The 15,590-nt window shown below is 43.7% G+C and overlaps 5 protein-coding genes across 5 annotated transcripts; 1 reads left to right on the top strand and 4 right to left on the bottom strand.

Moving 5' to 3' along the window:
- Positions 1-6,970: 6,970 nt before the first annotated feature.
- Positions 6,971-8,479, bottom strand: PHALS_07730 (Synaptic vesicle transporter SV2 (major facilitator superfamily); the record flags this gene model as incomplete). The annotated part of the gene is made up of 1 exon (XM_024721250.1): positions 6,971-8,479. The coding sequence occupies one exon, from the start codon at positions 8,477-8,479 to the stop codon at positions 6,971-6,973; it is 1,509 nt and encodes a 502-aa protein (XP_024586367.1).
- Positions 8,480-8,998: 519 nt separating this feature from the next.
- Positions 8,999-10,917, bottom strand: PHALS_15249 (uncharacterized protein). Its single transcript, XM_036407271.1, has one exon. It carries the CDS (start codon positions 10,490-10,492, stop codon positions 10,292-10,294), a length of 201 nt encoding a protein of 66 aa, XP_036263510.1. The 5' UTR covers positions 10,493-10,917; the 3' UTR covers positions 8,999-10,291.
- Positions 10,918-11,369: 452 nt separating this feature from the next.
- PHALS_07729 (ubiquinone menaquinone biosynthesis methyltransferase ubie) lies at positions 11,370-12,351 on the top strand (the record flags this gene model as incomplete). The annotated part of the gene is made up of 3 exons (XM_024721248.1): positions 11,370-11,554; positions 11,612-12,089; positions 12,151-12,351. The coding sequence occupies 3 exons, from the start codon at positions 11,370-11,372 to the stop codon at positions 12,349-12,351; spliced, it is 864 nt and encodes a 287-aa protein (XP_024586365.1).
- Positions 12,352-12,503: 152 nt separating this feature from the next.
- On the bottom strand, positions 12,504-14,315 carry PHALS_07728 (udp-n-acetylglucosamine-peptide n; the record flags this gene model as incomplete). Its single annotated transcript, XM_024721247.1, has 2 exons — positions 12,504-13,767; positions 13,834-14,315. The coding sequence occupies 2 exons, from the start codon at positions 14,313-14,315 to the stop codon at positions 12,504-12,506; spliced, it is 1,746 nt and encodes a 581-aa protein (XP_024586364.1).
- A 193-nt stretch (positions 14,316-14,508) lies between these two features.
- On the bottom strand, positions 14,509-15,472 carry PHALS_07727 (HIV-1 Vpr-binding protein; the record flags this gene model as incomplete). The annotated part of the gene is made up of 3 exons (XM_024721245.1): positions 14,509-15,120; positions 15,186-15,371; positions 15,470-15,472. The coding sequence occupies 3 exons, from the start codon at positions 15,470-15,472 to the stop codon at positions 14,509-14,511; spliced, it is 801 nt and encodes a 266-aa protein (XP_024586363.1).
- Positions 15,473-15,590: the final 118 nt, after the last annotated feature.

Here is a 15,590-nt window from a genome sequence, read left to right as displayed (position 1 = left end):
GATACACTTGTTCATGTAATTGGCAATACAAAGCCACTCCTTGAGTTCCTTGGAGACAGAGGCGCTGGCCAATCTGCTACGGCCCTCAATTGTGCAAGTTCTGCCAGCAAACTCTGATTTTCATAAGACTGGGACGTTTGTCGATGAGAAAATCACACTTGTCGATTTTAACAATGACGTTTTGGAAGCGCAAACGCTCTACCTCAGCGCGCAAGTTAATGACATGGTTCGCCACGTCCAACTCCCTGTGTTCTGCTCGACGTTTGACGCATACAACAATGAAATAGGTTAGTACAAAGGCATAATGGATCTGAACAGCTACTCCACCAGACAATCGAAGATCGAGTTAGATATTCCTTGTGGTATTTCCGGAACATCCCACTACATCGTACGAACCGAAGTTAGAGGGATATTGATGTATCTCATGAGTCGTCGATAATACATCTCAAATAGGCGGGGAGTGCCGAACAAAATATAATCAACAATGGTTTTGTCCAGCACAATCTTCATAAAAATATCATTAGCTTACTATTAGCTTACACACTTCTCCACTGCCGCTAGTCTTTATCAGCAATTGCATACGACAAGCGACTGTTGGCACCAATATACAGATCACTATGGCATTATAGGATGCTAAATACGGACACAGAATCTGCTCAATTTGCCCAGGGGGACATGCCGAAGGCTCAAAGATCCTGTTTGGCTTTTTGTGAGACTGGTTTGACAGCTTGAAACGGTATTCAAAAGGTATTCAGACCTACTTTTATAATATGTGCTTTAGTCGTAAGTATGGCGAGGTTTAATCGCCATGGAGCATTGATCGACTGGAAGTCAAATGTCTGATACCACAACTTCTTTCTCGGCAAAGACTTTTTGATCGTGAACGCAACTCCGTCAGAAAAAAGAAACAACCTTAGCGCAAGTGTGCGTTTGACCTCATCAACAAGAAAAAGACGTTGACTGGGCTACAACGGATGGAAGACCTGCAAGTTTCGCGAAGCTGTAAGGCAGCTGCCGCTTCCGCCTCTTATACCCCAACCAACCTCATGTGATTGTTAACATCTTCAAACAATTTCATGTCCTGCAAAGGAGTTGATGTTGAGAGCTAAGTAAGGTTAGAAAGTGCCTTTAAATAAACAGGGGTGGTGTCGTGCACACTAAAAATCTTTTTAGCCATAGAGTTCGCGTTGACAAAACACAGACTTTGGCTTCGTACGCTTCATTTAAATGTCATTCGATTGCCTCTTCATTTTACTTTGTACTTATTTGCTCTTATAGCTATCAGATATTCCAATTTATATTTTTTTAAAACTAAGAGCGCTATATTAGAATGGATATTGGACCGTATGAATTGCATGACATGAGGCTCACGACCCACATGTCCAGTGAAGTATTCATTAACGGATTCCGATCACCTCATGAATACCATTACTTAAAGTTGCTTTAAATTTTGCACAGTTGCACAAAAGTGTATAATATACGCTCAAAATAGAAAAGTAATGTACTGATCACTATGATGTGAACCACATTGGTGCTTGCACGTTTTGCAGTCGGAGCCCACCCACTGCGTCGAATATGTGCGACACATTGTGGATTTAAAGACTACCTCCAGCTCATCAGCATTGAGATATATCTTATTAATATCCACGGCGTTTACGTCCGCAAGTGCAGAAGCTGCCATGGCTTTTGCCGACTCAATCACGGCGTGATAATAAATTGAGCGCATCGATATTATCGCGCTATTACACAGTTATGCGTGTAGGCCTTCCGCTCAAACAAGTAGCAAAGCGAGCGCTCAAACATCACTCAACAAGCACCTTTAAGAACAACATGCAGGCGCTTCTCTGGTGTACTGAATATTCATAAAGCAGCAGCTATTGGGTAAGAAATGTATCTCACGTTTGGGATGCACCATGGGTAGCAGGCGATAGAGTCGAAGTATATCGTGCTCACTTCGTGCACTGGGTGAGAGAATCACCGTCTGGCACATTTATTAATTAGCTGTACTGCAACGGACGTAAACCGTCTGTAAACCTGTCTTTTTGAAGTACAAAGTATGACGTTGTGGCGTAAATTAATCACCTCATATTCTAGCTGCGAAGGAGTTCGCTCATCTTCAGTCTCGTGCTTGAAACAAGGTCATTTTGCACGTGTAATGGAAGGCGGGCTGTGCTAAAGAAACTTGTTTTTCAAGAAGACGAAGACAGAAGTGTTTTGAGTAAGGGCATACTAAAGTGCCCGCCGACGCAGTGTCGCTCGACGTGGAATCAGACCACTTTTTGCTCCACGAGTCGTGCTAATGCATGGCAATTCTTCCTCAGCTAAACTCGGTTAATTTTCTTGTTCATAGCGGCATGTTGACTCTGTCGGCATGTAGTCAATACTAGTACAGGCCAATTTTAATGCACACTTTGGGTTTCGCCATCGCGCCAAGTTTCATTGCGGCACCCCCGGCGGATCAGCACCGTTTTGCTGCCTTAGTGCTGTGGGTAGGTTAAATAGTTCAAATGGTCAAGAGGGTAGCTCCTTCTCCGAAATACCTCTTCACAACCAACGGACATATTATATCGTGATATAGATTTAGCAAAGCTACGTAACCCACAAGATGGTTCTGGTTTTTCTTCGGTATAATCAGAGTGTAAATTAATCCGATTTTTCGATACGAAAATAAAAATTTTATGCAGCATAGTCAAAACAGAGTCTCACAGACTGCAGACACTGATTTTGTAAACTGGCTAGCGTCGTAAAGTAGCACTTCACCCACTATTCCATAGGCTGTACGTATTACTTCACCAATGCGTGGCGTCATCATCGTGCCATGCGACAGCTCATAGCCTACGTTGTCATGAAATCGTATCCTCCACCACATTAGACCTATCCGTCTTATCCCTTACCATAAGAGGTACCTGATAAGAAGGTGACTGACTATATTGCCGTTCTCTTTGAGAGATGTGGTAGCAACACCGCTGTGTGCAGCGACGCATGATATGTAAAGAGAACAAATGCCAGAGAGCCAAGCAGGTGAGACATTGCCTTATCAAATGCATAATCTATTGCAAATACATCCTTGCCAGAAGTTATATAGTTCTTTGCTACCGCAAGCTAGCGAGACGCAAAAAAACAGTTGTAATTGTACCATGATAGATGTCAAAAAGTCGGTGATGGGAGCTGTAAAAAAATCATTTGTGCCCCAGCCATGGCTCCTGCATATTCAAATCGGCTTTTCATGTCGACTATGCCACTACAGATTTGCCATGGACAATGATTTTAGCTCAACAGATGCCAATGAGCCAGATCGGTGAAAGTCCATGCAATGTTAGCATAATTTGTAATTTACTTGTGTAATAGACTGGTCAGAATAAGCCACCGCCTCCAATTTATTTCGTAAAAAAGTCTATAATTATCTTTTGCTTTTGAAACTCTGCCCATAAGCTCGCTTATCTATCAAGGAATCCAGAAATTAGATCTCGACGGAACCAAAAATACCCTATTACGAAATGGCAAATATTTATCGAGCTTATACATTCGAGCACCGCTCGCTTGCGTTTAATCTGATAATCGAAGTCACCCCGTGCTCTACAGGAATTTAGCTGATATATTCCCGAAGAAGTTTTGACCATAGGCACAATGTTCCCTGACCAGCTACGTCACCAGACAACTTAACATTGCTGTAGAAAGAGATTCAAGCTACCGGAACCCATACATTAATTTTAAGTTTTCGCTAGCGCGGAATGCTGGTTAGCTATCCGCATCTTATTGGAACCGGGTTTCGTACCCCTCATCACACTATGGTGCTTTTTCGGTCAATAGGGCCTTCTCCCACCCAACCATCAAACACCCAGTTGAATACGAGTTGGCAGGGCGGTCACACCTCAGGGGTATGATTGCTTATCCACTTTAGTGACATATCTCCTGCTTCCTTGATTCGATCCTATGGGTATCGAACCAGGTACCTCCAGGCCAAGCTACAAACAACTTGAGCCAGGGATCGGTAACGTTGCTGTAAAGCTGGACAGTCATTGCGGCATTCTAAATGCCCCCAGGCAAATCTGAGAGGGGATTGCAATTCTTATCAGATAGCTCGATTATGCCGTCAATCATGATAAGAGCATAAAATAAACTCCAATTGTCCAAGTAATTCTGCGGTGTATCCAGCATAAAATACTGCGCTCGCGCTGGACTAGCTGTTACTTTTGCTACTTATAAGCGTGCGCAAGTTGCCTTTACCCACTATTTATCATGACACACAAAATCGACAGTAAATGGAAAATTTACTCTAAACAGATCCGTCTTGACATTTGCAAAAACGAAAGCGCTTTCGACGTCACAACGTTCTCTTGGTAAGCACTAATTTGGTTACAACTTCCACTTCAGTCTCGTGGCGCACTCATAGATCCGGTTTGCTTTGCAAGTGGTGGACTCCTTGTTTTTACTTTGTGATAATTAGTCAACGACTCATAAACAAGATCTACAAATTCTTAAGGTTAGCGTTCCTACTCTTCGCACTGAGTGCTCACAAGGATGGACGTATTCATGACTGACGATGAGCTCACCTCTTTTCCCGTTGCTAACCGTGACCGTTCCATCGTATATTTATTGCATACATCCAGCTTTATGCTAGTTTCTACTAGATTGAGTGAAGATGAACAGACAACATTGTGAAAAATTTAGATTTTTTTATGCACAAAAGAAAAATTCTTCTACGCAGCGCTTACTACTCTGTACGTAAGCGTATCGCCTGGCAGTGCTGATTCAGTGGTTCTGGATCGGGAAATAATGGCTTACACCTTTATAAGAGAATGAACTCCGGGGACCAGGCTACACCTTTTCAATGCCTATCTAACAATACAGTCTTTAGACCTGGATACACGTTCGCTTTGCTCTGTTTTATCTGATAATCGCAGCTCACTGCCATATCTGTCTTTCAATTTTACACGTGGAAATTTGATTATATTCTGCACAGAAGCTATTGTACCATCGTGATTGCACTAAAGTTACCTCTGCTGCATGGCTGAGATGACTTCATGATTCGCCAACGCTCAACCAGAAGATATGTTTGTAAAAACAATTTTTCGCTTCCGGTCAACCAATGGCTTATGATGCTCAAGCCACGCCACACTCTCATGAGACCACATAACAAGTAAATGTGTTATGTTGTCAAAACATCTCAAATCTAGCAAAAAGACTCGGCACTGTCGACTTGTACGTGTCAAAATATGCGTGGAAACTGTAGTTTTTGGGCATTGTAGATGCTTCCTGTACTACCTATTGCTTTTGACAGTCACATGTCGAGCGTTAATGTATGAGGTAGCTGAATCCATCGTGACTTTTTGTGCCTTCACAAAGCCCGAGAGCAGGATCCAAACAATCAATAGTCCTGGTCAATGGGTCCCAAATATGTTACAAGGACCTCCGTACGTCCGGTTGATCACCTTGTGTCTTATAAAACTCAACGATTCTACTCCATAGACTCAACTGAGCGCCCGAATCTGCATACACATCTCCTTGTATAGACATGGTGAAACACATGATACGAATACTTTCACTTATATACCATTTGCGCTATTTATGATGCTGCTTTGGCTACTGAAGAATCCTGAATTTCCTAGCGTGGTTGAGGTTGATTACCTCTGGCGCACTCGAAGACTTCCATCTGATGAGTTTGTCCGGTCCTCGCGGCATGATATCTGTCCTCTGCAGTCCCACCGCTTCTTGGAATGAAGTACGTCAGATATCAGAAGCCTTCATGCAAATTACACCTGTTCGGATATCCTTCATGACGACTGTAAACTTTACTACATTTAAAGAGGATCTGCTGCCATCGCGGCGGCGGATTTTTATCGGACGCAGACCGCTCAATCCCGCCATCTTTGACAGATAGATCAGAATCTGGAGCGCCTCCTGCACACATTTTTGGTAAAGCGAGCGCCTGTGATGTTTGTCGTTTTGATGCATTCCTTGTCAGAATAATCTCCCTCGCCGAATATTACACGGTCGTATTGTTTTTTGCTTGCAACCTTGGGAATTGATGACCGCTTCCGACTGAAGCATTGTCGTCTAGCTTCGCTAATCTAGGCTTTGATAAAATTTTCCCTAGTTGTACGCTAACTCACAGTGAGTGCCAGTTATGATTCTCCCGACAACTGAATGATTCTATAAGTATGCTAGTAAAACAACTAGGCGAGCTATTACCGCTTTCAGTCTTCACCGCCAACTGTGTTACCTCCCCCAAATGACTAATATTTAAAGTGTCTTGACATGCAGTGGATGAATAACACCTCATGTTGCAATCCCACGGAGGATCTTTCACCGTCGTCGACATTACGACCATATCTAGCAAGTTTATCAATGTCACCTTGCAGCTCGCATTTTCGACGTTTCGGCTCTACGAGTCCGCGCAAGGGAGTAGGTTCTTACTGCATCAGTGCGAGGCTAGAAGCTCATCTTTCACGGGTTCTCCTTTTCCGAGCCCCCCCCCTCATATTGTCATCACCGTACCATTTTTTTTAATTTAATCCGAGAAACAATGTATGATACGTTTGGTGTAAAACAAATTGTGACCGCAAGTTTTGACAATAATTTGTTATCACTTTAAAAGACTAGACATCAGTAAGGAAACTCTTATTGTCCAATCGTTTGAATACAGAAATAACATAATTTGTAGGCGTCTTAGTAAGAACAAATAGAGTGGTCAGCTGCAATGATGATCGGCCTTTTCCAATCGTAGGTTGCCCAATTCTATGCATGAACGGCCTTCACAAGAGTTCAGATTTCGTGGATCGAAAATGTATGATTGATTCTAAATTCTTTTATTGTTAAGATACATGATACAATTCCAGTTTGTCAAAATAAAAAGTCTAGTTCATTATGGTAACCATGTCTGCAGCTTGTCAAGATGCTGACATCATTTTGAAATGGCGAATAAATGCGATCGTTTTTTGAAGCTTTCAGAAGATGCACTGTAGAATAATTACATTGTCATTACTGATTTCTCATCTAGAATCTCGATATTTGGGGTTGACATGTTCTCCAAATCTGAATTAAGACTCAAAGTACATAAGGAATCGTCGTCTTCTTGGGCCAACGGCCTGTATCCAAACTTTGGTGCGACACCAATTGTTATTGCAACTATTACCAAGAGTCCACCAGAAATCCAGCATAGCATAGACACCGATAAGGTCCAGATATTAAACATGTAAGGGTACAAATAACGTCCTCCCACAGCGGCCAAATGGCTGACTCCAATAGCGTACCCCATTTTGCTCCCGCGGTGGGTAAGCTCGTAATGTATCGGTGTGTACGCAAGAACACAGCTCCAGCCAGCAGAGAGTAAGGCCGTCACAATAAATAAAAAGAAGATGACGACAGCAGGCCACCAAGCCATATAACTCAGCACAATTGACAAAGTGGCTGCTAAGCTTGCAAAGACTACAAAGCAGCGGTGAGATCCATATGCGTCCAATACTGTTGCTGCTGTGACTGAGCCAACCACTTGGGCAATCTTCAGTGCGCTAGTTGTAGTCCAGCTTGTGAATATGTTATAGCCGTTCAAGCTGATAAGTGTTGGAAAGTAGACGCCCAGTGTGTAGGACGAAACGGTCATGGTTATCCACAAGATCCACAGAACCAGAGTTGGCGTCGGTTGCTGAGGCTGTGAAGACTTCATCATCGTCGCTGATAGGTTTTGAACAGATATTGAATGAAGCGCTGCCTTCTGTGCATCATTTCCGATCAACATTCGACTGCCAGATTGCTCAATGTCTTTTACAATGTTGAAAGCCTCTTTCGTACGACCTACACTTGCCAACCAACGAGGTGATTCTAGCACCATGAAGTACAACACAAATGCGTAAAGCACAAGTCCAGACGTCAATAAGTATGTTGTGCGCCATCCAAGCTGTGGCGCCACTGCATATGTTAAAACCACACCAAGTAACCCACCAAACCCTGTAAACGCATTAAGTAGTGCTACTATGCGACAACTCATAGAGCGGGGAGTCAACTCGTGGATCAAAATAAAAGTTGAAGCGAGTTGACCGCCATATCCAAAACCGATAATCACAAGACCAAGTATCAACATGTACTCAACATTCACGCAAGATGATATTGCAAGTCCAGCCAAAGAGAAGATCATCGCGATAATGAGAGCAGCTCGACGTCCAAATTTATCCGCGACGTGGCCGAAGATTGGACCTCCGGCTGTTGATCCGATTAAAATACCGACTCCGCAAATTTCATGAACTTGTGTGCCCATTTTAATCTCTTGTGTAACAAGCACTCGCGTGAAGATAAGCAAGACGAGCTCAGCAGCTTGAATCGCCCAGCTCACACCAATTAATAGTAGGAGGCGAATGTAAAACTTCGATAGATGAGGCCCAAACGAATTGATTTGTTCATCAATGAGATGCACAGGATTTTCAAGCGAAACAGTGAGCGCCTTTGGACGCGCGACGGTCGACTTAATGCCTTGGAAGCGCATGATAGTATTGTTAAGTTAAATGACAAGTGCACAAAATCTCTTAGTCAAAGCCTTTCTGATTTTCTTGGTGAGAAGAAAAAAAGAACAAGAATGTAAACATAATGTTAACTGTTTTAACGCACGAAAGACAATTTAGATAGAAAGGGCAGATATTGAAGGATGATCAGATATTCGACGTCCAATTGTGAAGAATATACAACCGATGGCTTTCAATTTGAAAGAGCTTAGTCTAACTTTGTCTTATCATTCATAGAGGCCGCAGCTTTACAAGAGCATTTTGCGGGATTAGAGTTATTGTATATTCATTGGCAATTCTGAGAACCATGAAGTATTTTGAGCGGGGAGTTTAGCAAATCTTTTATGAACAATCAGCTCCACAGATGGCAGAATACATGGAGCTCAAGTGACAACAACAGCCAGCTGTTTTAAGCCGATACAAACCCGGATGCGGAGAAGAGACTGTTACACTTCCCACTTTTTAATTTTTTTCAGGAATATCCATATCAGTATTAAAAGCTAATTAACTACATCAGCAATGGCATGTGAACCAGAAAGAGCATACAACTAATGGTTGTGATCTAATTTGTCCTTACATTCACGAGGTATAGTATGATGTGTAAGACCGATGCGACTCACCTCTCAGTACCATGATACTTGCCCGTTCAAAGTATTTGCTTCTGAAAGAAACTATGTGATTGGGTGCTTACAGGAGGTTCCATTTGTCAGTATTTTACCCAGAGGCGCAAAAGTAATGATTTCGTCTTCGTCTTATGTCTTGGAATCATTTAAATGTCAGCTTAACACTCTGAAACCTTATTCATAATTATACTATATCACAGCAATCTGTAGGAAAATATGTGTCATGCATCCGTGATACGATGTTCAAGTCAATTTGATAGCATTCACTTGTCATGCATATTGCAAAGAGTTTGTTTGGCAAATGCTTTGTCTCTAACTTCCGCAATGTCTTCGTGAATCAGGTTTTCGTCCTGCAGGTATCTTTTGATCATCCACACGTACGGAAAGCTTGCAAGAGCATTTCTTACCGCCGAGACGCTCTGTGACCAGAGCCAATGGGATCAAGATCCGTAGCAAGCATCAAGCTAAAGCCAATCCTCGCAACCAGAAACTCTTTCTGCACCAAGTTCAGGAGCTCTGTAACTCTGAGAGACGCTGTTCGATGAGCAAAGAGTGCATTCAAATCAATCTTGATAAACTCGAAGCGCTCTAAAATGGCGTGTGTACTACTCCATCGCGTGGGGCTGTCGAAGATCAGCCATTCAATGGATCTCTTTGGATTTTGTATGATCGTTGAAAATAGTTACGATCTCAGCGAAATCTCGCCATTTACTGTCGAATCTTGTCGAGGGCTTTCTTAGTTGATGTCGATACCGTCTTCTCGCTGCGCTTGTCAGTCTATTGGCAACATTTCAAAACTTGCTGGGTTGGTTGGAAATCTACCGTGTTATCCGCCGCCTGGTCATTAATAGTCGGCATCAGATTCCTCGACAAAATTAAGTTCTTGATGCTCCTGGACGTCATCAGATAGGGCTAGTGTTTTAGAGAGGGCACCGACAGGGCGGACCTTGGATCCCTGATGACTTCCCTGCCTTGTTTTTTATTTGTCGTCGGTGTTTGATCCTCCGCTTACAAACCGGCATAAGAGCACCAGTAAGCACAAGTTGAATGAAATGTGCGATGTCTGACATGTGCTCTTTGACAGTGCTCCCTGATCCGTCACGGCTAGCGCTGTGGTTTGCATTCAACTCGTGGGGGAGAAGCTTGCGTCAATATGAGCGCCGGTGTGCTTGATCACGCTGAGAAGGTCACATATTGCCAGAATCTCGTCGTGTTCGACATTTGAAGCCGAATGCATTCACCGGGCAGCCCCGCAGAGCAAAGACTGTCAAACTTGCTACTTCTAATCCACTCCGAGATTGTGCCGTGCTTTTGATAGCGACGATTTTTCATACGACTCCTTCTTTTTTGCCTTCTCGAGACTGGGAGGCGCATTAGAGCTCACCATTCGACAATGTTTTGATTTCGTGAGCCCCATACATCAGGAGTAGAAGCTGAGTTAGGTATTGCAATCAAGACATATGCTCGAACTTGTCATAGTTGCAACATTAGAATCGCTTGCGATGTATCAGCGTGCTGTAATTTCACGATCAGTAGACATATTGTCAGATCTCTGGCTTTCGCTGACTCCTCATCTCAGCTAGAAGATCATGAGTGTGCTGTGCTGCGTGGCGAAACCGTTCAACTATCTATCGGCGCTTTCCATTGCTGTAACAGTCTTACGGCAGAAGTGAACAGTCCACGTGAAGCCTTAGCTACAAGATTGCGATCGCGATTTACTTTCTCCAGCGAGATAGGTACCGGTGCGTCGTCGAAATCGGCCCCTTGATGCGTCTGCCGAATTGTATAATTAATCAGCTTTAATGACTCATAATAGTATTTATTAACTCTAAAAAATGTGCAATAATTATCTTGATCCAACAAATTATGCATTAACTAACTTTTCTTGTAAAAAAGTAGCTTCTATTTTTAGATTCATGGGCTGTTCATGGGCTCATTTAGCTACAGTGAAATATTTTGCGAATTACTTAGCGATTATAACAATGTTCAATTTTCGGATCGATTCTCCGTTAGATAGAATAGCGAGGAATATGCAGACGCAGTGGAGAGGGTAGATAAGCACACGTTCATCTATCATATACGTTTAACTTTACAGCTACCGCTAAAACCACCAAGACGCAGATTGTACTTACAGCTAACTGCGCGGGCTCACTCATAATCATTCTGTGTAATTTTTTATGTTATCAAAAAGCTACAAATCTTTGATGTAATATACGCAACCACAAAATTTTACGACTTAAGCGCCACAACAATGATACGCCGGATGCCTCATGCCACTGGCTTAGTGCACACTCTTCCTACAGCTGCTCGCTTTTCCTCACGAAGATCCACCCCCACTGCAAGATCCACCTCGACAACACACTTTGGATTCCAGCAGGTGCCTGTGGAGGACAAGGAGCGTATGGTGGCGTCTGTATTCCACAGTGTATCTGAGCAGTAAGAGAAACTTCATACTCAATTTTTTTTCTATCGTATGATCGCTTTTTGATTTAGATACGACATCATGAACGACTTTATGAGTGGTGGTATGCACCGCCTTTGGAAAGACGCATTTGTAGATGCGCTTCACCCTATGGGCCCCATAAAGTGTCTGGATGTGGCAGGCGGCACTGGTGATATTGCATTTCGTATCGCTGATCGAATTCTTCAATCGCCCCAAGGCACTAAAGGTTCTGAGATCACAGTGTGCGACATAAATTCTTCTATGCTCCAAGTAGGCAAGGAACGCGCGGCAAAACTGTTGCCCAACGTGGACCAATCGCTTTTTCGGTGGATTGAGGGCAACGCTGAGAACTTGGATTTCGAAGACCACACATTTGACGTGTATACCATTGTATTTGGAATCCGAAATGTCACTCATGTGGACCGTGCCATCCAAGAGGCCTATCGTGTGCTTAAACCCGGAGGCCGTTTCATGTGTATGGAATTCAGCCAAGTTCCCAATTCGATCATTCGTCAAATTTACGATGCGGTAGGATGTTTATCATGATTTGGATTCTGAAGTAATCAGGCATCTAATTGATGTATTGTAGTATTCATTTAATGTGATACCGCTATTAGGCGAAAAAGTCGCGAATGACCGTTTGTCGTACCAATACCTAGTCGAAAGTATACGTCAATTTCCGCCACAGGAAAAGTTTAAGGCCATGATTGAGGACGCGGGGTTCAAGCGTGTGACGTATACGAACTTCACGTTTGGTGTAACAGCAATGCATTCGGGTTTTAAGTTCTGACCTTGGTTCGATAATAATAGTCACAGTTGTGTTCCCCTCCCCTCCAGAAGTATCACTCTCTCTTCGAACATCAATGACTTTTTTGCTTATCTTGTACCGCATCAACAACAGGTCGCCGTAATTGCACATTTGTCGACTTCTCAGAGCCAAGTTCACTCACTCGCGGGTAATCTCCCGTGAGCACTGCTTCCAGGCTCACAAGGTGGATTGCTCACAAGTCTCGTGTTATTTGGATTGAGTGTAAGCACGATACTATAGTCTGCAACAGCTTCATCGAAGCGTTGAAGCTTACAAAGAGCGTATCCTCGATTGATGTACGCATCGATATTGCGTTGTTCAAGACTAAGTGCAGAACTGTAGTCATGATAAGCCTCTTCGAAACGACCAACACTGCGAAAACAGAAGCCGCGATTGTTGTAAAGTACAGCACTATGGGGGGCCAAGTCAAGTGCCTTGCTAAAATCTTGAAGAGCTTCTTCGTGTCGTCCAAGCTGTTCAAAGCACAACCCTCGACTGTTGTAGCTTGATATTGATCGAGGCTGTAGCGCGATAGCACGATTAAAGTCGGCGATGGCTCGGGTCGTGTCTTTCATTTGAACATATGCGCTTCCTCGGTTGTGCATTGCGCTGGCATTTTCGGGTTCAATTTGCAGCGCGGCTGTGTAATCCTGGACAGCATTCTCATAGCGCCCGAGCTTGTCATAACAGTATGCGCGATTGTACAGTGATTTAAAGTGTTTCGTGTCTAAGGTTATCGCAATCGAGTAATCTGCAATAGCTGACTCGAAATTTCCCTGCTTACGTTGACAAAAGCCACGATTGTGGTAAAAGTCTGCATTTGTTGGTAGAACCTCAATCGCTCGGGTAAAGTCGGCAAGCGCGCCAGCATAATCCCCACGGCGATCCAAAGAGATCCCTCGATTGTAAAGAGCAAAAACATTATGTGGATCCAAGTGCAGTGCCTGCGTGTAATCTCTTACAGCGGCATCAAAGCGTTGCATTTTATCATAAGCGAAGCCACGATTGAAGAGCGCTTTGAAATGGTGTGGATTGAGATGGATTGCATGTGAATACTCGTCTGCTGCAGCCTCAAAGTTGCCTTCTTGGCGGTACTGAAAGCCTCTAGCGTAATGTTTTTCTGCTTGTTCAAGTGCAGGGATGAAAGAGGACGCTTTGCTTTCAGCTCTGACTTTTTCTTCATCACCCAGCAGTTCGTTCTGTTCCACTAAAGTTATCACAGATGCAGCTGGAGAAGTCGGCGATGTATTACTTACATCTGGCGTGGTGCCAAGCTCCGTGGTGCATTTAAACGGATCTTGTCCCTTTTTACTCAAACTACTCTCAACACTAGTTTCAGTCTCCGCTGATTTGAGAAACGAGCATCGCTTTTTCGATTGCTGAGAAAAGATAAATGTACTAGCGCTCTCGCTTTGTTGTTGTTGTTTCTGTCGCTGTAGTTGTTGTCTCGACAAAGTAACAGACCGACGCAGCTCCTGTTGATGTCTTTGCTGAAGTTTGTGCTTTCTGTCTTTCGAGATCGCAGAAGTGTAATCATCGATGGCTTGAACATAATCATCTATCAGGTTGTAACAGGATGCGCGCGCGTATGCAGCGTTGACGTGTTCTGGGTTAATCTGCAGTGCTCGCGTAAAGTCTTGTATTGCAAGCTCCACACTATCAAGCTTCAGATACGCCAGTCCACGCTTATAAAATGCAGTAACATTCATTGTGTCCAGAGAGACAACGTTGTTAAGGTCCCGGATGGTTTCTTCGTATTTTGCCTGTTTGAAGAGCGCTAGCGCACGAGTTAATAGCATATTTACATCTGTTGGATGTCGCACGAGCTGATTAGTAGAAGAGTCAATCACGTGCTGAACGTCCATTGATCGGTGATAATAATGCGATCGATATGAGTGGTATTGAGAGCCCGGTGCCTCAAAAACAACTTCAGGCCTGGTTGCCATTTTATAGGGTTCGATAAGTGCAAGGCGCCCTACCCTTGCTGAACACAGGAACGACAATAGAATACCGTTTCAGTTTCGCGTTCAGTGTGCAACCATACAAGCAGGATGGTCCACACTTATTATCATAAAGTCTCCTGTTATGTTCTTTCCGCATTTACCATTTGCGGTCAGAAGCTGTTTAATTAGAAGAACATTATTCGTCTTCGTCAGCGTCGTCTTCGTCGCTCGAGTACTGACCGTGCACCTCATAGTACGTTGTTTCCGGGGGATCAAGTAAATAGCCAAGATCCTGAGCGGATAAAATCGACCCATCTCCATCTTCATCACCACTATTTTCCTCATCAGCCAAAATAAGCGAGGCCACATCCTCGTCGCTGCCTTCATCCTCTTCGTCTTCATTTGTGCTGTCGACTTCGTCAGAGCTAACATCAGACATTAAATCCTCACTGTCGTCGGTGTCCCTGTCTCCCCCCATTTCATCATCATCATCGCTGGAATTTTCGTCGTCATACTCATCATCATCCAGAGTATCTGAGTCATCTTCTCCATCCTCTGCATCGGAATCATCTTCAGCAGGGCGTTTTCTGCCTACGTCATAAAGACGGCAGATGGAATCATCGTCTTCAAGATCACCAGCTTCCAGATAGCGTCCTTCTACGACAGAGAGCAATGTGCTCTTTGTATTCAGACTGAGGTCAAACACGGGATGGCCTAAATCAATGGTCGTGATGTCTTTATAATCACGCGCGTCCAATACCCGAAACCAAGACTTTAGCTTAGTTTTTCTGCGCTCCAAATAGTCTCCCTGACCACAGATTAGTCGATAAATTAGCTCCGGCACAAGAAATGTCGAATTAAAGAAATACTCACCCCAGCATAAGGATAGTAAGCAAAGAGCACGGTACCGGACGGATTGAACTTAATGCTGCACTTGTCCAATGCTGGTACCATACGCAACAAGCGATACGTACGAAGATCCCACACTGCTGAATTTACTATAACTTCATTTCCGCTAGGATGATAAAAGCCACAGCCAACGTTTGACAACTTGTCGAACTTGTATATGGCGCGAGTGGGAATACGAGCATCCCACAACATTCCATCTGTCAAAATTGTACCATCACAAGGTGAATAACAACAGTTTGTTTCCGCACCATAATCGTTGGAACGCTCTGCGTCTTTCAAGTCACACAAGACGTCCCCGGTAGCAGTGTCGAGAACAATAGCACCTTTAATCCGGGGGCCTACTTCATCGCCGTCCTCTTTTAAACGCGC

The sequence above is a fragment of the Plasmopara halstedii genome, assembly GCF_900000015.1.
Source record: "Plasmopara halstedii genome assembly, contig: Scaffold_3120, whole genome shotgun sequence".
NCBI classification, from domain to species: Eukaryota; Oomycota; class Peronosporomycetes; order Peronosporales; family Peronosporaceae; genus Plasmopara; species Plasmopara halstedii.
This window is presented reverse-complemented; position numbering and strand designations above follow the sequence as displayed.

What these genes read in the sequence shown, in the direction of transcription:
- PHALS_15249 (XM_036407271.1), bottom strand. Translation starts at nt 10,492, where the DNA reads ATGCGCCTCCCAGTCTCGAGAAGGCAAAAAAGAAGGAGTCGTATGAAA.